The sequence below is a fragment of the Capricornis sumatraensis genome, chromosome 2, assembly GCF_032405125.1.
Source record: "Capricornis sumatraensis isolate serow.1 chromosome 2, serow.2, whole genome shotgun sequence".
In the NCBI taxonomy this organism is placed as follows: Eukaryota; Metazoa; Chordata; class Mammalia; order Artiodactyla; family Bovidae; genus Capricornis; species Capricornis sumatraensis.
This window is the reverse complement of record NC_091070.1, coordinates 55,277,970-55,301,639: the sequence shown is the minus strand read 5'-3', so window position 1 is coordinate 55,301,639 and position 23,670 is coordinate 55,277,970. Positions and strand designations below refer to the sequence as shown.

The 23,670-nt window shown below is 40.1% G+C and overlaps 1 protein-coding gene across 1 annotated transcript in view; it reads right to left on the bottom strand.

Moving 5' to 3' along the window:
* TLN2 (talin 2) overlaps positions 1-23,670 on the bottom strand; it is a 208,630-nt gene that overhangs the window by 160,416 nt on the left and 24,544 nt on the right. Inside the window, exons 7-12 of the mRNA XM_068964068.1 lie at positions 22,971-23,034; positions 21,871-21,975; positions 7,360-7,515; positions 4,227-4,328; positions 3,426-3,502; positions 506-686 (exon numbers count right to left, since the gene is read on the bottom strand). Of these exons, the coding sequence (XP_068820169.1) occupies positions 506-686; positions 3,426-3,502; positions 4,227-4,328; positions 7,360-7,515; positions 21,871-21,975; positions 22,971-23,034 (685 nt within the window). The remainder of the gene's footprint in view (positions 1-505; positions 687-3,425; positions 3,503-4,226; positions 4,329-7,359; positions 7,516-21,870; positions 21,976-22,970; positions 23,035-23,670) is intronic.

The window sequence follows — 23,670 nt, the reverse complement described above, 5'->3', positions numbered from 1 at the left end:
AATACAGTCAACATGCTTCTTTAGTCAAATCACTTCTGGGCTTTCAGGCTCTCCTGCTTTCAAAAAGTTCTTGTCCCAAAGCATGAGATTCCACAGAGACCCAGTCAGACGAGCACAGTGCAAGAAACCAATGCTGTGCTCGGGGGATGTATGGAGTGGAACAGACTTGGACTGCTTCTGAGCCTCTCTGAGGGGTACTGGGCTGATGAGCAAGTGGGCGAGCAGGGTCCTAGCCCTCACTCACACACCACGTGGAGAGGCCACTGGCGCTTGTCCAGCCCTTGAGGACACCTGTAGTCCTAGACAGAGCACTGCCAGAGCCACCATTTAAAAGAAAACACACTGGGAATTGGGCATTTGGGACCTCAGAGCTGACGAGCCAGGATGCAGATAGGAAGTAGCAAGAGTGGGGATAATACACACAACCCATCAGCAGGCTGGTATTGCTCCCTGGACACCAGGGGCAGGCTCGTGATGGGCAGGGCAAGGCCCCCGGGAGCCTCACCAGTGGGGGCATGTGGCCGCGGTGCATCTGCCCAACCATGACCTGCTGCTGTGGGGAGGGCATGCTGCCAACATTGAAGGTCTCAGGCCCGCTGGAGCCAGAGCGCATTACAGCTGGCAGCGCCACCGAACCGTGCTCCACCTTCCCGGTGCGATTGAACTGCTGCTGCAGGATGGTGGACCTGCGGGGAACAGACGCTTTGGTCACTGCGAGGTGGCCGCTCACGTGGAGTGTCATGTCACCTGATACCACAGGTGTCAGCAATGTTCGTGCTTCATGTTACGACAACCAGTTTAAAAGAGGCAAATAGAGACAGAATCACGAATGAGGTAACAGTACTAAAATGCTCAGCAAAACCCTGAGATGAATGAATCTTTTTATATAATCAGTACTGTAATTAATTACTGGCATTATGCTATTAGCTGTTCAGAAAGACACAGAAAACAATGATGTTCTAGGCCTAAGTGAATGATCTGGATACAGTGATGTAGTATTTGGTAAATTCTACCTGAAATAGCATTCATTCAACACAAATCTACTGCATGCCAGGTTCTATTCTAAGCCCTGGGGACAGAGATCAGTAATCCATAGTCTGAAGGAAGAAATGTGGAAATGAACTTCACATCTCCCCCAGCTTAGCTCTCCTTCCCCAGGTGGAAAGCCACTGACCACAGAGGATGTTTCAACACGTGTGGAGCCTTGAAGACTGGCTGACCTTGGTACCTCGTCCAGATGATTTCAAACTTAAGTCTGGGAAGACTCCCAGGGCATCTAGTAAAAAAAATTTTCAAGTTTTTACCTCTTGATATTTTCCTGGAATGAGAGGTGAGTGCAAAGGACTTTGAACACATGAGCGTAAGAATCTGATAATCCAGAGGACAAACCCACATTGAATGCGGGAGAGTCTGTGTTGGGGGGTGGGGAGGGAGTGGGGCAGTGTTGGTGAGTAGCTGTATTAAGGCACAGGAGCCTCTGTCCCAGGATTCTGGAACCATCACAGTTCACTTCCTGTTGCCCAGGGCAAAGGTTGTGAGTTAAGTTAGGGTACCAATCGACAGGTATCCATGGAGTGACATTAACATCTGCAGAGGAACTGGCACTAGAGAGGGTACATCTAAGGCTTCTCTCAGAGCTCAGCTGCATTCCAAGATCTCAGTCAATGTCTAATACAGGGAGAAGTGAAAGATCTTGTGATGAGGATCTCCCTGGACTGTGATGCCCTCTGCAGTGGGGAGGGGCTGCAGCAGCGCCAGGCAGGGGAGGGTCCCAGCACTCAGGGCACAGACACTTACTGAGCTTCTCCTAGGAGAAGTTCAAGTGCAATGGAATTCTGTGAAGTGCACAGCTGACCCTATTAGGAAGCACTAGCTTACTAACATTCATCTGATGGTCATTAATAACTCCAAGAAATTCAAGTCTTTTGCCAGAGGGTACCAAACGGTACTTGAAATGCTGCTGCTGCTGCTGCTAAGTCGCTTCGGTCGTGTCCAACTCTGTGCGACCCCATAGATGGCAGCCCACCAGGCTACCCCATCCCTGGGATTCTTCAGGCAAGAATACTGGAGTGGGTTGCCATTTCCTTCTCCAATGCATGGAAGTGAAAAGTGAAAGTGAAGTCGCTCAGTCGTATCCAATTCCTAGTGACCCCATGGACTGCAGCCCACCAGGCTCCTCCATCCTTGGGATTTTCCAGGCAAGAGTACTGGAGTTGGCTGCCACTGCCGTACATCAAATTTGGCTCCAAGTTGTATACTAATAGGGGACAAATAGAGAAACACTTCCAAGGGGATTATGACGCAAACTGTGAGAAAGTGGTACACAGCAGCCCAGGTAGGGAAATAGTGACTACGCCTGGGCAAGTTCAAGATGCTGCCCTAGGACAGTGCCCTGGAGGAGATGTCACAGACCCAAATCGAGTCCTGGCTCGGCCCAGGTGTGCATCTCAGCTAAACTCCAGGAGCTTCAGATTCCTCATCCATGGTCTGAGGATGACCAGATCTAGCCTACCTCTTCCACGGGGGATGTTGCTGGGATCAAGTAAGACAGCAAGATGGAGACACTCAGTATAGACAAGAAAAATTGTCACTACAGTGTTCTATGAACATGAAGGGAGTGGGTGAACAGGTTTCTCAACAAGTCTTGCCTATTCCTAAATTTTAATAAATCTCAGTTTCCTCATTCACAAAATGGGGCTAAATTGAGACTGCTCTAAATTTAAAATAATGATAAAAATAGCAAATATGTATTATGTCCTGGAGATGGCTTAGTGTGCTTTATTTGTTTTATAAACATTTTTAAGAACTCAAGCATCAAAATCAACTTATGAGGTAGTACTATCAATCATTATTCTCATTTTATAGATGAGATGAAGGCGACAGAGAAAACTCATAATACCCTCAAGGCCACACATTGGAAAACAGACTCCAGCCTGAACCCCACTAACTCTGGCTTCAGAGTCCATGTTTTTACCACTTCCCTTTGCTACCTCATGACATGTGTATCAAGCATGGCAGCAACAAGCGTCTCATAAACAAAAATTCCCCTACTGGGTAGGTCCCTAGCCCAAAAGATACAGAACTGAACTCACTCTCCAGGCTTTGGTGATAATGATGCAGCTTATGAGAAATCAATCAGAAATTCAAAACGGGACATGAAGGCTTACCATGTCTAAAGGTGGTATTAAGCCCCACATGGTCTTCCGTGTCTCCCTGAAATCCCCAGCCGCCCTCACCCCAACACGATACCCTCAACAGTGACGACAATGGTCTGGGGAACCACACTTTGAGAAGCAAGACTTATCTGTCTCATCCATTATCACCTCCTCCATGTGAAGGACTTCAGGGCAACCGGCCCAGAGTTAGCCTAGGAAACCTGCCCATGCTGGGAGAAGGCAGTTATCCCTGATCTTAAATACACTTACTTTTTAGGGGAAACGGACTCTTCTAACATAGTCGACTCCTCATCGCCCTCCAGTCCAAATCTATCTTTACTTTGTTTCTGAGGTAAAGCAAGACAAACATGAAAGTTAGCAGGTCTTGACACAAGCTCCTTTTAAAGAGGCCTTTTAAAATGAGCCACATAAGCAGATACATTAAGGTTTACCCCAAATTTCTTGTATGGGATATTTAACAAGTGATAGGTGAATAAAATCAATAGTTACAATGAAAAAGAATGTGATATTTAATATATATATTAAATGCCTTTTATATATATTATTGCACAGACAATTTCATATAGTTAAAATTAAGACACTAATACTCTATTAGAACTTGGCTGTTTCAGTGGGTGGTATCTTGAAACCTTAGGAAAGGTTATTTTGTGTACCACTATGGTATATAACACCCTCCCCCTCATTAAAACTGGATGAGAGAGAAAGAAAAAAAATGAAAGAAAATCTTTAGGCCCTCAACCCAGTTTCTAGAGAGGAAAATGTAACAACTACCTAGAGAGGAAGATGCTCACGGGTGAGCTAGGCTCATTCATTAGCTGAATGATACACTATTGCTCACTACCTGGCAGTCAATGACACAAATGTGAGCTGCAACAAAATTAGAAATGGATATGCGGTCAAAGATTGCACACTCAAGCAGTCTTAACGTCAAAGATTCCATTAGTGCATCAAGTACTTTACATGAGTGTTTTTATTTTCCAGGTAGCTACATCATCTAAACTGAGACTTTCTAATAAAGAACTGCTGTCTAATCTGCACAGTATGAAATACCTTTTTAAGGATGATGTCAATGTAGCCTGCAATCAGCTGGGATATTTGCTCTCCTTCAGTGGTCTGTACGGAGTAGTAGCTTTCCTGATACTCCCCAAAATCCTAGAGGGGGAAAACCCACGTTAGAAAAAATACAGTCACATCACCAGTTTCAAAGGTGAGGGGGTCCAATCTTGGCACAAGTTCTGGTATAGATTCACTTGTTCTTGCTCATCTCCCCTAAATACAACACCCTAAAATGTATTCAATAAACAATGGAAGGGCTCTGAAAGCTGGAAAGTTGTATTGACTGGTGACCTCAGTACTCAAGCAACCACAATCTGATGAGTTCTCGAGTTTTATTTTATATCCCACATTTCCAAGGCTGGGTGCTGGAGAGGCCTGAAACTTGGAACCTCCAACAGGAAGTTTATGAAAGTCTGTTCTCTCTGGACAAGGGACCAGGAGATGGGAAGCCCAACAAAGACCTAATTGGGAGCCTCAAGCAGCTTCACAACTGAGTTGCTCATGGGCAGCTGCAAAGCAGTGAAAGCCTGGACATCCCAGGCCCTTCTCCACAACCCAGGCAGGTAGGTGGTCTGATCGCTCTGCAGCAGTGGCCACAGCGAAGCCCTGTGTCTCCCTCCCCTCCACTCACCTTCTGTGTTCCTAAGAAAGGTCACCTGTTAATAGTAGGTGGCCACAGGAAGTACTTTCCTCTTTCATAGACAGCACTAGCAGGCTTTGAGCAGGAATCCCAGCAATGTCAGAAGAACAAGGCAGCCCAGAATATTGCCAGGGCTCAGAAAATAAATTTCCATTGCAACTCAAGTCCACAGAAGTATGCCAGAACACTGGACTATACACTAAACCTAAACAAGGTGACTGTCTATGAAAACAGAGGTTTAAAGAAGATCAGGAGTTTCCTAATACAAAATCCAAAGCATCTAGGATATAATTAAAAATCACTACTCATGTCAAGAACCAGGATGAATACCATGTAAGAAAAAAAAAAAAGATAATCAACTGATGCCAATACTAAAATGAATCAGATGTTGGAATTATCTGGTAAGAATTTTTAAATTTTGAATCATAAAAAATGTTTCAACAATTACAAAATCTCCTGAAAGAAATGAAAACAAGAGGGTTAACAAAGAAATTTAAGTTGTAAAAAAGAACCAGACTGAAATTTGCGAATAAAAAAATGCTATAATCTAAGTAAAAAACTCATGGGATAGATAAAATAGTACTGTGGAAATGACAAAGAAAAGAACCAGTCAGCTTGAAAATAGATTGATAAAATTTAGTCAATTGAAACAACAGAAAACAGGCAGAACAAAACAGAGCTTTAGGGATCTGTAGGACAATTTTAAAAAGACCTAATATCCATACCATCAGAAACACAGAAGGAGAGTAGAGCCTCCTACTGTTGGACCAAAATATATACACATATACATATATATATAAAGAAACAATGATTGAAAACTTATAAAAAACAGTGAATGACATAAGCCTACAAATTCAAGAAGCTAAGCAAACCCTACAACAGAATAAGCCTAAGAAATCCACACCAAGAACTTATGAAAACTAGAGAAAGACAATCTTCAAAACATTCATAGAAAAGCAGCATGTTACCTATAAAGGAACACCAACACGATGACAGAAAGTTTCTATGCTGAAACGGCAGAGGCCAGAGAGAAGTGGAATGACATTTTTCAAGCACTAAAAGAACTGAGAATCTCAAATTCTGTATCTGCAAAATTAATCTTCATGAATGAAGGGAAAATAAGAAGATTCTCAGTCAGCTAAAGGAATACTAAAGAATTTGTTGCTAGCAGATTTACCTTTTAAGAATGGCTTAAGAAAAACTCTCTGAACACAAAGAAAATGAAAACAAAAGAAAACTGGGAACTTTACAATGAGAAAGAGCAATGAGATGGATAAAAACAGAAGTAAATTATATCCTTCACCTCATGCATTTTCTTCAATCTTACTATATGGTTGAAGCAGAAGTAATACCATCTCATGTAGTGGTCAATGTATAATATATAGAAGAAATACTTGAACAATTACACTCGAAAAGCATGGCAGGTAAGTAGACCTAAGTGGAAGGAAGGTATGTTTTCTGAAGATTCCTCCCAACTGGCAAGGGTATATCAATCAATGCTCAAATTAGATAACTAATATTCCCTCCAAGGCCCCTTCTTGATACCTTTTTTTTCTGATGCCCTGATGTAAGATCTTGCCTAGATACAGATATTTGAAGTGTTCATGAGAGCTGGAGAATAGTACAGTTTAGGACTTCTGAGGAAACTGACAAATTTCAACACTTTCTGATTCTCTTATGGCTCAATACACACTACAAAATAATTGCACTACTGATTTTCGTATATCAGTGTGGCTGGCTATAGTGAGGGCCACACGGTATACTCTGCTAAAAGCAGATACTGAGGTTGGGAGGAAGAATTCAGAAGTTTAAAGGTCTGGAACAAACACACATCCTCCCTACATTCAGTGTATTTCACGTAGAGCATTTGGTTATCATCGTCTCATTTGACTCTGGTAACTCTGAGAAACAGGTATTACTACTCCCATTTCACAACCAAGGACATTAAAGCTCAGAGAGGAGAAGTAACTTGAGCAAAGGCATAGAACTGGGAAGGAAAGCTGATTTCGAACACTACCCCACAGTCTGTGCAATTTCCACTGGATAGCACGTTCTCTTCATAGGCAGGCTGGGAAAACACAGCTTGGCAAGATGTCACAATTCTTAAGAGCTTATTTAGAAACTTCTAAAACTAGAGATGAGAAGCATCCGTACGGCTTAACAGCATCATCAAATTGCTTTTCAGGGTATACTGGGGATGGCATCAGAACCACAGAAGAGAGAGAATCATCCTTGACTGGCTCTTTCTAATTAAGGAACTCAGACAGCCTTAGAAGACCAGAGAGAAAGAGGTGGCTAAGGAGACCCAGCTCTCAGACAGCTCCCTCACTTATAGACCAGTGACTACCCCCATTCCCTACCCTAGGGACCCCCACCATCTGTCCCTCTCCAAGGCCAGGGAAGCCCAATGGGCTTGTATTGTTTCCCCTACCCCATGGTATCACCCAGAATATGCTAGCCCACTCACTGCCTTCAGCCAGTCCCTACCAGTGTGAAGCTCTTGGGTGAGGCTGCCCAGCGCTTGACCGTGGTCAGTGGCCACTCCTGTAACACTTCCTTGGTCTTTTCATCCACACGCATCACTGAGTCTTTGGTGATCCCCAGCAGGCGAGGCACCAGCTTGTTCTTCCCTTTCATCTTTTCCTGAAACAGGAGGTACAAAGAATCAGTGCTCTTCCTCTGAATACATATGATTTTTCCAAGTCATCAGTGATTTTGTGATATTTTACCTGCAGTCAACCTACATCACTGTTTCAAAATAGGCGGGGCTATTGGAAAATCAGAGTTTTTTAAAAGACTAGATAAATCACTCGTAAACTAAAGAGATGGAAGCTAAAACAGAGCTATCAGAAGACTGGAAGGATCCACAGAAATTGGAAACATCCACAAGTTTTCTCTGCAGAGAGATACCGTCCAGAAGGTCAGGCTGCTCCAAAAACAGAGATTGTGACAGAAAAAACATATCCAGAGAAAAAGAAGTTAAAGTGAACTCCTAGTAGCCACCTCAGTGAGTAACACAAAAGGTTAACATAGAATTTAAATATGGCACTTCAGCTATTTAGAATTAACTAAAATTGCCAGAGTAGTATCTTCTCATTACTAAGCACCATTTTTTTTTAATATTCCCTGAAATATATTTCCGTCTGGAGGCTTGGGTTTTGCTATTTTTAATGTGTATCTATGGACTAAAAAATATTTTGATTGGTTTTAATAAGTTTTTATGTTTTTTTAAGTTTTTAAAGAAATAGTTATCATGCCTATTAAAATAGTAATTCCTAACTCATTTCATGCAAAGATGAGCACAATAAAGGACAGAAATGGTATGGACCTAACAGAAGCAGAAGATATGAAGAAGAGGTGGCAAGAATACACAGAAGAACTATACAAAAAAGATAGTCATGACCTAGATAACCACGATGGTGTGATCACTCACCTAGAGCCAGTCATCCTGGTATGCAAAGTCAAGTGGGCTTTAGGAAGCATTACTATGAACAAAGCCAGTAGAGGTGATGGAATTCCAGTTGAGCTATTTCAAATCCTAAAAGATGATGCTGTGAAAGTGCTACAGTCAATATGCCAGCAAACCTGGAAAACTCAGCAGTGATCACAGGACTGGAAAAGGTCAGGTTTCATTCCAAACCCAAAGAAAGGCAACGCCAAAGAATACTCACACTACTGCACAATTGCATTCATCTCACATGCTAGCAAAGTAATGCTCAAAATTCTCCAAGCCAGGCTTCAACAGTACCATGAATTTCCAGATGTTCAAGCTGGATTTAGAAAAGGCAGAGGAACCAGAGATCAAATTGCCAATATCTGCTGGATCATCGAAATAGAAAGAGAGTTCCAGAAAAACATCTATTTCTGTTTTATTGACTATGCCAAAGCCTTTGACTGTGTGGATCACAATAAACTGTGGAAAATTCTGAAAGAGATGGGAATACCAGACCACCTGACAAGTCTTCTGAGAAATCACTGAGCAGGTTAAGAAGCAACAGTTAGAACTGGACGTGGAACAACAGACTGGTTCCAAATAGGAAAAGGAGTACGTCAAGGCTGTATATTGTAACCCTGCTTATTTAACATATATCAAGTACATCATGTGAAATGCTGGGCTGGATGAAGCACAAGCTGGAATCAAGACTGCCAGGAGAAATATCAATAGCCTCAGATATGCAGATGACACCATTATGGCAGAAAGTAAAGAAGAACTAAAGAGCCTATTGATGAAAGTGAAAGAGAAGAGTGAAATAGTTGGCTTAAAACTCAACATTCAGAAAACTAAAATCATGGCATCTGGTCCCATCACTTCATGGCAAATAGATGGGGAAACAATGGAAACAGTGACAGACTTTATTTTGGGGGCTCCAAAATCACTCCAGATGGTGACTACAGCCATGAAATTAAAAGACGCTTGCCCCTTGGAAGAAAAGCTATGACCAACCTAGACAGCATATTAAAAAGCAGAGATATTTTCCTTTGTTGTACAGAAGCTTTTAATTTTAATTAGATCCCATTTGTTTATTTTTGCTTTTATTTCCAGAATTCTGGGGGGTGGATCATAGAGGATCCTGCTGTGATTTATGTCAGAGAGTGTTTTGCCTATGTTCTCCTCTAGGAGTTTTATAGTTTCTGGTCTTACATTTAGATCTTTAATCCATTTTGAGTTTATTTTTGTGTGTGCTGTTAGAAAGTGATCTAGTTTCATTCTTTTACAAGTGGTTGACCAGTTTTCCCAGCACCACTTGTTAAAGAGATTGTCTTTATTCCATTGTAAATTCTTTCCTCCTTTGTCAAAGATAAGGTGTCCATATGTGTGTGGATTTATCTCTGGGCTTTCTATTTTGTTCCACTGATCTAAAAAAAAAACAAAGCAGAGATATTACTTTGTCAACAAAGGTTCGTCTACTCAAAGCTATGGTTTTTTTTAGTAGTCATGTGTGGATGTGAGAGCTGGACTATAAAGCTGAGCACTGAAGAATTGATGCTTTTGAACTGTGGTGTTGGAGGAGACTCGAGAGTCCCTTGAACAGCAAGGGGATCCAAGCAGTCCATCCTAAAGGAAATCAGTCCTGTATATTCATTGGAAGGACTGATGCTGAAGCTGAAACTCCAGTACTTTGGCCACCTGATGCGAAGAACCGACTCAGTGGAAAGGACCCTGCTACTGGGAAAGATTGAAGGCGGGAGGAGAAGGGGATGACAGAGGATGAGATGGTTGGATGGCATCACTAATGTGATGGACATGAGTTTGAGTAGGCTCTGGGAGTTGATGAAGGGCAGGGAAGCCTAGCATGCTATAGTCCATGGGGTCTCAAAGAGTCAGACACGACTAAGTGACTGAACTGAACTGACCTCATACTCATGATATAGCAAATTCAAGATAGGTTAATAATTTAGAAAGAATATATAGTTGGATATTTTTGTGATTCCAGTGAGGGATGGGGTGGGATGTGGAAATGTCAAGCACAAATGCCAAAATAAAGGAAAAGATTAAAAGCTTTAACTATAAAATATATGGACTTTGCTATGTTTTTTTGAAAAGAGAAAGAAATGAAAGAAAGAGACCTCACCATAAAAAATTAAAAGACAAATGACTGGTGAATAAATATTTACAACTAACAGGATGATAAAAAATTTCATATGTTTTATATGTCACAGGTTATCATAAATCAAACATAAGTGGCAAAGAACATGATCAGAAAATGTTTAAAATTATTAAATAACTAGTTAATAAGCCATAAAGAGAAATTAGATAAATTTTCATGTATATATAATAGTTTATCTTTTATAAAATTAATGCTCAATTAAAGAAGGTATGAAAGAGGACCACTATTGATGGTCATTTAAAACAGCAAAACCTTTATGGAAGAAAATTTGTTAATAACGATTCAAAGCTTTAAAAATGTTCCTACTTTTAGTCCAACTTGCTTTTAGAAACTTATTAAAAAAGAAGTTACAAATGTGTATTAAAATAACAAAGCAAGAAGGCTCAACTAGAGTTTTTCAGAGCAAAAAAATACAAACAACCCAAAATGTCAACTATAAGAGATCTGATAATTATGATATTCCGAACAGAAGACTACTCTACAATGGTGCACAATCATGCTCAGTCGTGTTCAACTCTTTGTAATCCCATGGACAGTAGCCCTCCAGGATCTTCCCTCCATGAAACTGTCCTGACAAAAAATACTGGAATAGGTTGCCATTTCCTCTGCCAGGGGATCTTCCTGACCTAGGCATTGAACCTGTGTCTCCTTCCTTGGCAGGTGTATTCTTTAGCACTGAGCCACCTGGGAATCCCTACTCTACAGAAAAACAGCTGGATTCATGATAATAAATTATTCACATTTAAAGAGTTTGTACAGCATGATCCTATGAAATAAAATTTTAAACATTTTTTTTTTTTTTTAGAAAATTCACTACATGAGGAAATGGTAGCAATGATCATCTCACATGATTTGTATTATTGTCCTGTGCTTTTCCTTACTCCAAAAATTTAACTTAAAACACATTTCTAGTGGTCAGGAAAAAACAAACTTTTCAAAAATATTTGCAAAAATCTAGTAATTCCCACACCACCACTACAAAAGCAATATGCGTACAAATTAGCACAAAGTGTGCAAGTATACATGGGTGTGTATGCAAGAGGACAGGTACTTAAACCAGTAGTACGACCGATGCTTAATAAATATTATCATTAATTTTCAGAGCCTCCCTCAAATGTTACCATCATATCAGCACCATCAACTTCCCCGCCTTGAAATGAAGGGGCCAGCGATGATAATAAGTGATAAAGCCAGGATTAGAACACAGGTCTGAACAAAAACATCTCTGACTTTAAAAGAGACTGTCTACCAGTTTACTACTTCTGAGGGGAACAATTAGAGAAATTGCAAAAATACCCCTCCCAGTCTCCGTGGGCGGTTCACAAACCATCGGACAGTGAAGGTCATGGCACACCTCCAGCTTCCTCCCAAGAGGAGGAGATAAAGGCAGTAGGGATCTGAGTGGGTGTCCGAGAAGGGGAATATAGCCCTGTAAGAACCTCTGAGTCCTTAGGGAAAACTCAGGGAACAGTCAGATCCGTTGTAGAGAGGCTAGTTCCACCAGGGGTGAAATCAGTGCAGGGTGGACCATGCCAGTCAGCATCACTTGGCTTCGGGAGCCACTGGTTTAGTCATACAGGGTTGGCACCAGCCCAGCTGCAGGGCCTAGGAAGAGGATCAGAAATAAAATATGGTTTGCAGCTGTTGCCTTCCTGCTCTCAAATCTGCACCTCCCCAGTGAGGGGCTTTGGGGTGAGGCAACACAGAATCCTGATGGATTGCCCCAACTCCCGAGATCATTCTGGTCTGGTCAGTGAACAAGCAAACAACTTACAGTGGGCATTCCAGTACAAGTTCATAACTGGGGGTGGGGGAAGAGGGTATAAAAGAAACTCAGAAAATACTGTCACTCAGCAACAGGGACCACCATCAAGGGACACAATTATTTTTGAGTCTACCCACAAAATGCAGAGCAGCTGGGGAAAGTTAAAACAGCATGGGACTTGGCTCTGTGCTAGTGATATAAGGGCTCTCCCAAGAGAGGATCTGCCTTAGAACCTTAGTGGCAGACCTACATAATAGGAGAAGGTCCAGAGGCAATAAGGTTCCCCCTTCCTCCCTAAACCTAGAATCTGAGTCCACCTGACACGTCTCCTCTCCAGTCTTCCAACTATAGACACCAGTATCCTTTTATCTCTGGGAGAAGACAGTAGGCTAGGCAGGATCCAGTGAAGACCCAATTCTTTTGTGCACAGACACATGTAGACTCTGCTTGCGATTCTGTGAGCTACCTAGCAACTTCTATCTTGAGGCAATCCTCATCAGGTTGGTTTTGTTCTGAGCGGTCGAGCTTGCATAACTTAAAGGCAGGAGAAGGTATGTATTCTACCAAGGAGAGGTAGGATCCACTAATAACCCCAGCCTTTCCTCATTCAGGGGTTTCCCAAGTGGTGCAGAGGGAAAGAAGTGGCTTGCAATGCAGGAGCCGTAGGTTTGCTCCTTGGGTCAGGAAGATTCCCTGGAGAAGGAAATGGTAACCCACTCCAGTATTCTTGCCTGGAGAATCCCATGGACAGAGGAGCCTGGCGGGCTACAGTCCAGAGGGTTGCAAAGAGTCAGACGGGACTGAGAATGTACATGATCCTCTGCCAAGCACCTCTTAGCCGTTACTGTGGATTCAGTCCTGGCAGCTGGCTGTGAGTAAGTCTGCTTAGCCTTGGGCTCTTCTTGCAGGTGTGTGTGCTGGCTGATTCCTACATCACCTGTGCCTTACATCAGGTTCAGACTGGGGTGGAGGGATGCCAGTGGGCTAAACTGTGGGCATGCTTTGGCTCTAAGCCCGACTTCAACGTCGGCCTAAGTCCGTGAGCCTGCTGTGCTCACCAGAGTTCTAAAGTGGCTTCCTGCCAAACTGCTGCCTTGGTGCTTCGCTGTGTCATAGTATGCTTTTTTTTTTTTTTTTTAAATCTTTTAGGCACATGGCAGAGAGGGATGGCTGGTCAAAAGCAAAATGGTGTTAAAGACTGCTCATTAGCGGTTTCTCTCCCTAAAAACAACTGGCAATTCATTTTGATTTAATTCATGATTCTGAGATGCTTTGAATGCCTTCTGTGATGCTTTTACAGTTCAGAGAGAAGAGGGTCAGTTCCCCAGGTTTCTCACCTCAAGTCTCCGGTTGTGGTTGCAAGGAAAGTTAAAGGCAAATTTATAAATCGGAAGGTTTACACAAAGATTTCTTGCAAAGAAACAAGATCTTTTGCAAGTCATGGGAAATGCCTTACTGTTCCTTATGGGGTTTTGAAAAACTTATCAACATAAACTGCAAAAGATTTCAGTGAAAAAGGAAGACTGTAGATGCTTACAGCTCCCATCTATTGAAATCATTTGTATAAGCGTCTCCTTTTCTGTATTATTTCCTTTAAACCTCATAAAAAGGCAGCGTCCTAGGTTAGCAAACTGAAGTTTACAAATGAAAGTAAAGTAACTTATGGAAGGTCAAACTAGGTGGCAAAGCCACCTAGGAACATAACCAAGCTCATTTATTTACATATTGCTTACTGCTTCTGGGCTATAAGCACAGAGAGGAGAGGCACAGCCAGCAAGGCCTAAGACATTGACTCTCTGGCCCTTTATTAAAAAGGTTGTCCAACCCCTGCTCTGTATCATGATTCTAAAAACCAATTAAAAGTTGGAGGACTCAGGGGCCAGGAATTAGGAAGCTGTAAGGAGGGGTAAGGAGTTGGCTAACCTAAAATGTACTAAATATCCAGCTACTACATTTATTTACATACATTATCTCACTTAATCTTCATTAGAGCTCTGTGATGACCTAGAGGGGTGGGATGGAGGGGATACTCATAAAGCTGATTCATGTTAATATTCAGTAAAAAGTAACACAACATTGTAAAGCAATGATTCTCCAATGGAAACAACAACAATAAATGGGGAAAAACGACCTGTCAGATTCTTCATCTGAACCTGTCAATGCACTACTTGGAGTGGGTTGCCATTGCCTTCTCCACTTAAAATGAAAAAGAATTATAATTCCCATTTTTCACCTGAAGAAACTGAGGTTGAAGAAGGTTAAAGATGTCTCTCCAAGTCATGAGTTTCTGCTATTTCTCACAGAGACAATATTATATCAAGAATTCTAGGCCAATCTTCCCAGCTCCAACACCCAAGCACTTTCTATAATAACAATAGAAAATACAGCATGAAGTACAGCTGACCCCTGAACCACATGGGTCTGAACTAGGTTAGCCGACTTTTTTCAAAAGTTAATTCTATAGAACTACACGATCCATGGTTGTTGAATCTACAAATGGGGACAAAGTGTTCACCAGTATAGAAGGAAATATGACGGAAGGATCTACAAACATATCAGACTAGTTCTCTCGCAATATCTGTGATTGATCTGAAGGCTGTGTGGTATAATTGTGTTCAATAGCAATACATACATTTTGTAAACTATAATTTCGTTGAGTTTTTAAATTTAGGATTCTGAATAGCCTATTCAAGTAATGAATGAATCACTCACTTTTAATTTACTTCTTAAATTATGCCAATGAACTGCCTTCAAGATTTAATGGTATGTTCAAATTGAGGACCTAGAGAAATCTGTTATTTATGCCATTAAAACACATTCTACCCCTTACCCAAACAATTTTGTGTGTATGTCTGCCATTCTGTGTGTGATCTCTTATTACCATATATTCTAAATGGTTGCACATAGGTATACACACATACACATGGGTTATTTCATGTTTTTGACATATGTCATGTAAATTTACTTGATTTATTCACTGAATTTAAAATAAATCTCAAAATTTAAAATGACTCTGTATATTGTTATAACATGTACAAGTATCTGCACACTGAAAATTACAAAATGTTGAAAGAAATCAAAGAGGATCTAATACCGTGTTCATAGACTGAAAAACTCAGCATAGTAAAGTTATCAATTCTCCCCCAATTGATCTATAATTTCGATGCAATGCCCATCAAAATCCCAGCTTAGTTTTTTTCGTGTGTGAATACAGACAAGGTTTTTCTAACGTGTTCATGGAAAGGAAAAGGATCTAAAGTAGCTAAAACAATTCTGAAAAAGAAGAAAAAAGTGAAAGGAATCATTCAGGTTGATGTTAAGGCATACTATACAGTTAAAGTGATCAGGACAGTGTGATATCAGCAGAAGGACAGATATGCAAATCAGCAAAACAGATTAGGGCACCCAGAAATAGATCCACAGCAATATATTCAAATTAATTTAACAAGGATACAGACTCAATACGATGGGGAAAACACCTTTCAACAAACAGTACTGGGGCAACTGGACATCCACAGGTCAAAAATGAACCTTGATCGAAAACCTTCACACTTTATACAAAAACTCAAAATGGACCAAGGACATAAATGCAAAACCATAAAGTATCCAAAATCTTTGGAGCCTAGAGTTAGAGCTCTTTTAAAATTTTTTTAATGTATTATTTGTTTTTGAGTTTTTCTGCTTTTAAAGTTCATTTATTTACTTAGTTTGGCTGCACTGGGTCTCCGTTGCTTTGTGTGGTCTTTCTCTAGTTGCAGCCAGTGGGGGCTGCTCGCTGGTTGCAGTGTGTGGGCTTCTCACTGCAGTGCCTCCTGTTTTTGTTCAGCACAAGCTCTAGGGCATGTGCACCTCAGCAGGTGCAGCTTGTGGCTCTAGAGTGTGGGCTCAGTAGATGTGGACATGGGCTTAGCTGCCCCACGGCATGTTGGATCTTAGTTCCTGGACCAGGGATCGAATCTGTATCCCCTGCATTGGGAGGCAAATTCTTCACCACTGGATCACCAAGGGAAGTACCAGACAGAAACTCTTAGATGTAACACTTAAAACAAGATTCATAAAAAGGAAAACAATGATAAAACACTTGTCACCTAAATTAAGAATGTGTATTCAAGCCTGGCACGCTGCAGTCCAGGCAGTTGCAGAGTAGGACATGACTTAGTGACTGACTAAACAACAAGATTCTGTGAGAGACCTTGTCAAGGAGATAAAAACACAGCTACAGACCATGAAAAAATATTTGCAAATCACACTCAATGAAGGACTTGGATCCAGAATATATAAAGAACCCTTAAAACTCAACAGTTAAGAAAAAAAAAAAATCTAACTAGAAAACTGGCCAAAAAAACTGTGAACAGATATTTCACTGAAGGGGATACACAGATGACAAATAAGCACAGGAAAAGATGTTCAAAATCATTAGCCACTAGGGAAATGCAAAATATACCTGTAATAAGATTTCATAAAACATATCAGAAAGGCTAAAATTAAAAAAAATGATAACGCCACATGCTGGAGAGGATGATAAGAAACTGGAGCACTCATATTTTGCTGGTAAGAATGTAAAATGGTATAGTCACTCTAGAAAATAGCCTGGCTGTTTGTTATAATGCTTAATGTGTTCTTACCATATGGCTCAGCAATTGTTCTCTTGGGCATTTATCCCAATGAAATGAACACTTCATTCACACAAAAATCTATACACAAATATTTATAGCAGCTTAGTTCATAATAGCCACAAACTAGGAACAACCCAAATGTCCTTCAGAGATGAATGACTAAACAAACTGCTACTTCCATACTACGGGATACTATTCAGCAATAAAAAGTGATGGGACTATTGATATACATTATGACTTGGATAGATCTTAAGGCATTTCTGCTAAATGCAAAAAAGAAGTAAAAAATTTATGTATTGTATGATTCCACTTATGTGGTACTCTTGAAATAACAAAATTATTGAGACAGAAAAGAAATTAGAGGTTGTTACTGGGTAAAGAGACCGGGGGAAGGGAGCAGGGTGTGAGGAGAAGCAGGAAGGGGTGGGAGGTGTCTATGGCCATAAAAGGGTAGCACAAGGTATTCTCGATGGATTACAGTTCAATATCTTGACTACAGTGGTGGTAACACAAGTCTACACTTGTGAGAAAACTGCATAGAACTAAACACACACACATAAACGAGTACATATAGAACACAAAATCTGATTAAGGTCTATGAACTGTACGTACCAAGGCGATTGTCTAGTTGTGACATTATACTATTGACATGTTACCATTGAGGGAAAATTGATGAAAAGAGAACTCTCAGCATCTTTATAATTTTTAAAATGCTATTGAGATATAATTCACATAGCATACAATTCACCCATTTAAGGTATCTGATTCAGTGGATTTTGGTATCTTTACAGATATGTGCGACTATCACCATGGTCAATTTTAAAACATGTTCATCATCTAAAAAAAAAATTCCTGTATCATTAGTTAATACTCACCTATGTCCCATGATCCCACCCCACTCTTAAGCAATCATTAATCTATTTTCTGTTTCTATGGATTTCCTTTTTCTGGACATTCTATACCAAAGAAATCTTGTGATAGGATTTTTTTGTTTTTCTTGTAAAGAAATCTTCCTTCACTTCATATAACAGTTCCAAAATTCATCCATGCTGTAGTATGAAGCAGTACACTTCATTACATTTTATGACCAATTAATATTTCACCTCATGGATATATGACTTTTTGTTCATCCCTTCATCCGATGATGAATATGGTATTTCCATCTTTTGGCTAAATGCAGCTATATACTTTCATGTACAAATTTTTCTGTGAATACATGCTTTGAATTCTCTTAGCTATGTATACCCAGGAGTAGAACTGCTGGGTCATATGGCATCTCTATGTTTAACATCTGAGGAACTGCCAGACTGTTCTCTAAGGTGACTGCACCATTTTACTTTCCTACCAGCAGTATATGAGGACTCCAGTTTCCCTACATCTTTACCCATACTTGTTACTCTGACTTTTTGATTCTCTGCATTATTTTTCCAAGTTCCTGTGAATCTATGGTTATATCAAATAGTTAAAAATATGATTCTGTATATCTTTGCTAAAAGATAAACAAACATAGCAAATATTAATAATAATTTTTCTTCATTTCCTAAAGATATATGTTTAAATTTTTTTTTTACATATTACCACACTTCCTAGAATGTACAAAACAATGTTAAAGGGTAACTTGTTCTGATCTCAATTTCTGTAAGTTTCTATCTAGCACTTCTCTGTTGAGTAGAATCCTGTGATAGGTTTAAAACATTCTATCCTATTGAGGAAGTATATTTGTATTCTAGAATTTTACAGAAATTTTTATCATGAATAGCTGAATTTTATCAAACACCTTAGGAGTTTTATTTAAAATGATCACATGATGCCATCTTCTCTAATTTTATTTAGATAAAGCTGATTCAGAACATTATATAAGTTTAAGGTGCATAGTATAATGATTTGATATATGTAAATATTGAGAAAAGATTACCACAGAATGTTAAGACATTCATTACTTCACATAATTACCTCTTTTTAGCTGTTATGAGAGCATTTTAAGTGAGCATATTGAAAGCAATAAAGGAAAAGCAACAGATAACACACAAGGAATTCCCGTAAGACTATCTACTGATTTCTCAGGCAAAACTCTGCAGACCAAAAGACAATGGCACAATATACTTAAACTAATAAAAGAGAAAAACCTACAACCAAGAATACTCTACCCAGCAAGGTTCTCACTAACATCTGATGAATAAATCAAAAGCTTTGCAGACAAGAAAAAGCTAAAAGAATTCAGCACCACCAAACCAGCTTTACAACAAATGCTAAAGGATCTTCTCCAGGTGGAAAAGAAAAGTCTACAACTAAAAAGAAGGAGGTTACAACGAAAAAGCTCACTGGTAAAGGCAAATATACAATAAAAGTAGGAAGTCATCTACATACAACTAGTAAGGAGGTTAAAAGACAAAAGTAGTAAAACCATCTGTATCCACAATAAGCAGTTAAGGGATACATAAAACAATTACATGTAAAATACAGTATCAAAAACAGTAATCACAAGGACAGAAGAGTACAAATGCAGAGGATCTAAAATGTATTTGTAATTAAGAGATTAGTAACTTAAAACAAGTAGGTATACACATACACTGCTATACAAAAACCTCATGGTAACTATTATAGATATACACCGACAAAAAAAAGAAAAAGGAATCCAAACCCAACACAAAAGATAGTCATCAAATCAGAAGAGAAAATAAGAAAGGGGGAAAAAAAAATCCAAAACAACTACTGAAATGGCAATAGAAATATGAAAAGTGAAAGTTGCTTAGTCATGTCCAAATCTTTGCAACCCCGTGGACTATACAGTCCATGGAATTTTCCAGGCCAGAATACTGGAGTGGGTAGCCTTTTCCTTCTCCAGGGGATCTTCCCAACCCAGGGATCAAACCCAGGTCTCCCACATTGCAGGTGGATTCTTTACCAGCTGAGCCACAAGGGAAGCCCAACAGAAATATACATATTGATAATTAGCTTAAATGCAAACAGACTAAATGCTCTAACAAAAAGACACCAAACAAACAGCTGAATGGATACAAAAATAGGACCTGTATATACGCCACCTACAAGAGACTCATTTCAGATCCAGAGATACATTCAAATTGAAAGTGAGGAAATGGTAAAAGGTATTCCATGCAAATGGAAATCAAAAGAAAGCCAGAGTAGCAACACTTAGACAAAAAAGACTTTAAAGTCAAGAATCTTACAAGAAGCAAAGGACACTACATAATGATCAAAGGATCAATCCAAGAAAAAAATATAACAATTGTAAATATATATGCACCCCAATATAGGAGCTGCTGCTGCTGCTGCTAAGTTGCTTCAGTCATGTCCAACTCTGTGCGACCCCAGAGACAGCAGCCTACCAGGCTCCCCAGTCCCTGGGATTCTCCAGGCAAGAACACTGGAGTGGGTTGCCATTTCCTTCTCCAGTGCATGAAAGTAAAAAGTAAAAGTAAAGTCGTTCAGTCACGTCCGACTCTTAGCGACCCCATGGACTGCAACCCACTAGGCTCCTCTGCCCATGGGATTTTCCAGCCAAGAGTCCTGGAGTGGGGTGCCATTGCCTTCTCCGAATATAGGAGCACCTCAGCATAAAACACAAATGTTAACAGGCATGAAAAAAGGAGAAATTGACAATGACACAATAACACAGGGGGAGTTTAACACCACACTTATATCAATGGACAGTTCATTCAGAGAGAGAAATCAATAAGAAAACACAGCCCTTAAATGAAACATTAGACCACATGGACTTAACTTGATATTTACAGAGCATTCCATCCAAAAGCAGCAGATTACACATTCTTTTCAAGTACACATGGAACCTTCTCCAGGACAAATCATGTGCTGGACAAGATGTAAAAATGAGGAAGTTACTGGAAGAGTTTCCTCATCAACTCAATAATACACTCTCTGCTTGTTCATAAACTGAATTTCAGACCCATCTCTGTCCTTCTAGGTTGGAAGGCCAGGAATTTGCAAAAAAAAAAAACAGATCTGAAGGCCACATAAAATCTGCAAATGCATCTGCTGCTGCTAAGTCATGTCCGACTCTGTGCGACCCCATAGACGGCAGCCCACCAGGTTCCCCCAGCTCTGGGATTCTCCAGGCAAGAACACTGGAGTGAGTTGCCAATTCCTTCTCCAATGCATGAAAGTGAAATCGCTCAGTCGTGTCCAACTCTTAGTGACCCCATGGACTGCAACCTACCAGGCTCCTCTGTCCATGGGATTTTCCAGGCAAGAGTACTAGAGTAGGGTGCCATTGCCTTTTCCAAGCAAACCCATCTAACAGGATACAAATTAAGTGCCATTAAGTTTGTGGTCAGCAAACTTCCTAGTCCAGTGCACTCCTGAAAACATAAGTGAAACATTCTTAGGAGAAAGCACTAGCAAGTAAAAGTAAAGGCACTCCTTTGGGGACTTTACAGTAGTGACAAAGAGCAGAGCCAAGACACAGCTGTTCTGAGACCTGAGGGCAGCCAGGCTCACTCACCAGCCTCATAGCTAACTTCACGTCTGTCCCACTGCTCAACTCAGGTCACAACTGCCAAGAGGCTGCACGTGCAAATGCTAGGGGGCTGGGGACTACCCCTAGACTCTTGAGAGTCTCTTGGACTGCAAGGAAATCAAACCAGTCAATCTTAAAGGAAATAAACACTGATATTCATTGGAAGGACTGATGCTGAAGCTAAAGCTCTAATACTTTGGCTACCTCATGGGAAGAGTCAACTCATTGGAAAAGACCATGTGATCCTGGGAAAGACAGACAGCAGGAAAAAGGGACTACAGAGGATGAGACGGTTGGAGGGCATTACTGACTCAATGGACATGACTTTGAGCACACTCTGGGAAATGCTGAAGGACAGGGAAGCCTGGCATGCTGCAGTCTATGGGGTCGCAAAGGGACAAGACTGAGCAACTAAACAACAACCAAAAAGGGACTACCACCAAGCTTATCTGTGAACACTTTTAACAGAAGAAGTGGTAAAGATAAATGCTCCCTCCACCACACCCAGCTCACCTTCACCAGGAAGAAGGACACACCATATGTCCGAAGGGACCGGGCCAATTTGACATACTTGACTTTGGCTTCTATTTCGCTCATCTCTCCACAGTTCTTGTGCTCCTACAAAAGCGACAGAGGCAGGGACCAGTTACTGCAGCTCTGACCACAGGTGGACTTGGTGAGAGGTACTACTTCACATGGCATCTATTTATTTGTAGATGCACGTCCCTGCTGACCAAGCACACAGAAAGCACTAATGCAAGGCTTCTTAACTAGAATGTGAGCCCAAATTCCCTGCAGATTTTGCGTTATAGGGAACAATTCATGCATGTGCAGTGTGACAAGAACAGGGGCTGTAACTGTAACCTAATTTTCAAAGCACTCTATGTTTCAAAAGGTTCAGGACCAATACTTCAAACGAGGACTAGAAAAATATTATTGTCCTGAGAGAGCTATCATTCTAATATACAGGCAAAAGATAAAATTTTCCAAACAGCATGACATATAAAAGCCTGGACATCTCAGTGTGTGGAAACAATAATGGATTAAAAACTATGTTTTATACACATGAAATTTATCTCTTTCAATTTATATTTACATTTCAATGCCAAAGAAGACTTTGATATTTTGGATTCACTAGAGTGAGTGTTTCTTGGCAAAGTTGACGACAAAGCTTTTCTTACTGGTTGCCTAGAATAGATACCTCTCTGAATTTTAGAATAAATCTGGATTTTAAAAAGACACCAGTTCCCAGATTCTAAGGTGCAAAAACAAATCTCAGGATTAAAAAAAAGCTCCTTGTAGCTTCTTCCTTGGTACATTTTAATGGAAAATCACCTTGTTTCAATGCTTCAAAGATAATGTCTTTGAAATTAAATGTATGCACATTTTTCTCAGAAGGGCTAAGTAACCTTTAGCAAGAAGGTATGGATTAAGATAATAAATCTGCCCAAAGTAGAACTGTCAGATCCTTTCCTCCTGAGTCACTAATCATTTATTATATAAGTGGAGTACATGCACGGGGTCTGAAGCTTTTATGTACGGAGGCCCCTCTCAGACTAATGAATGAGGACAGGAAGTGAGGAGAATAACAAAGCTCTGACCATTCCCAATACCTGAAATATTCTCTTTTCAGCTCCTCTCTGCTTGATGTATTCTTTGGGCAGGAATTCTTTTAGACTGAGAGAGAGAGAGAGAGAGAGAGAGAGAGTTAAAAAGGTAAGGCATTTAATCTTACTCTATGATGAGAAGGAAAGAAAAAGAGACTTTTCATAAAACTCACAGTTAAGTCCCTAACTCTCAGTATTTTATGGTATAATTAATAACAGATGGCCATATCCCACAATGCACTTAAGTAGAACACAAATATAAAACTAGTCTGATAAAAAGGTCAGACTATTATAACATAGTTCAAGAAGAAAGAATGTCCTGAAATATTGTAAAGTAACAAAACAAAGCACCCTAGAGTGTACAGTATGCCAGCTTTTGGGGAAAAAGGAGGAGAATATCCATTTTATACTTTTAATATGTATTTTTTAAACATTAGAAGGGTAATTCTAGTACAAATAAAAATGATTCTTCATAGAAAGAAAGAAAAAACAAGGAGAAGGGAACATGGATGGAAATTAAACCTTTGAATTTTCCTTATACGGTAGTCTTCATTTTAGAACCAAAATAAATCACAAAGAGGATAAAATGCAACACCTAAAACTCTAAAGCAAACTGAAACAAATGAACCGAACAGTGTTTGATAGAGCCTAACTTTGAAAAAGTCTTTGACTATACCCACCCCAATGAGAAATATCTTAAATATAA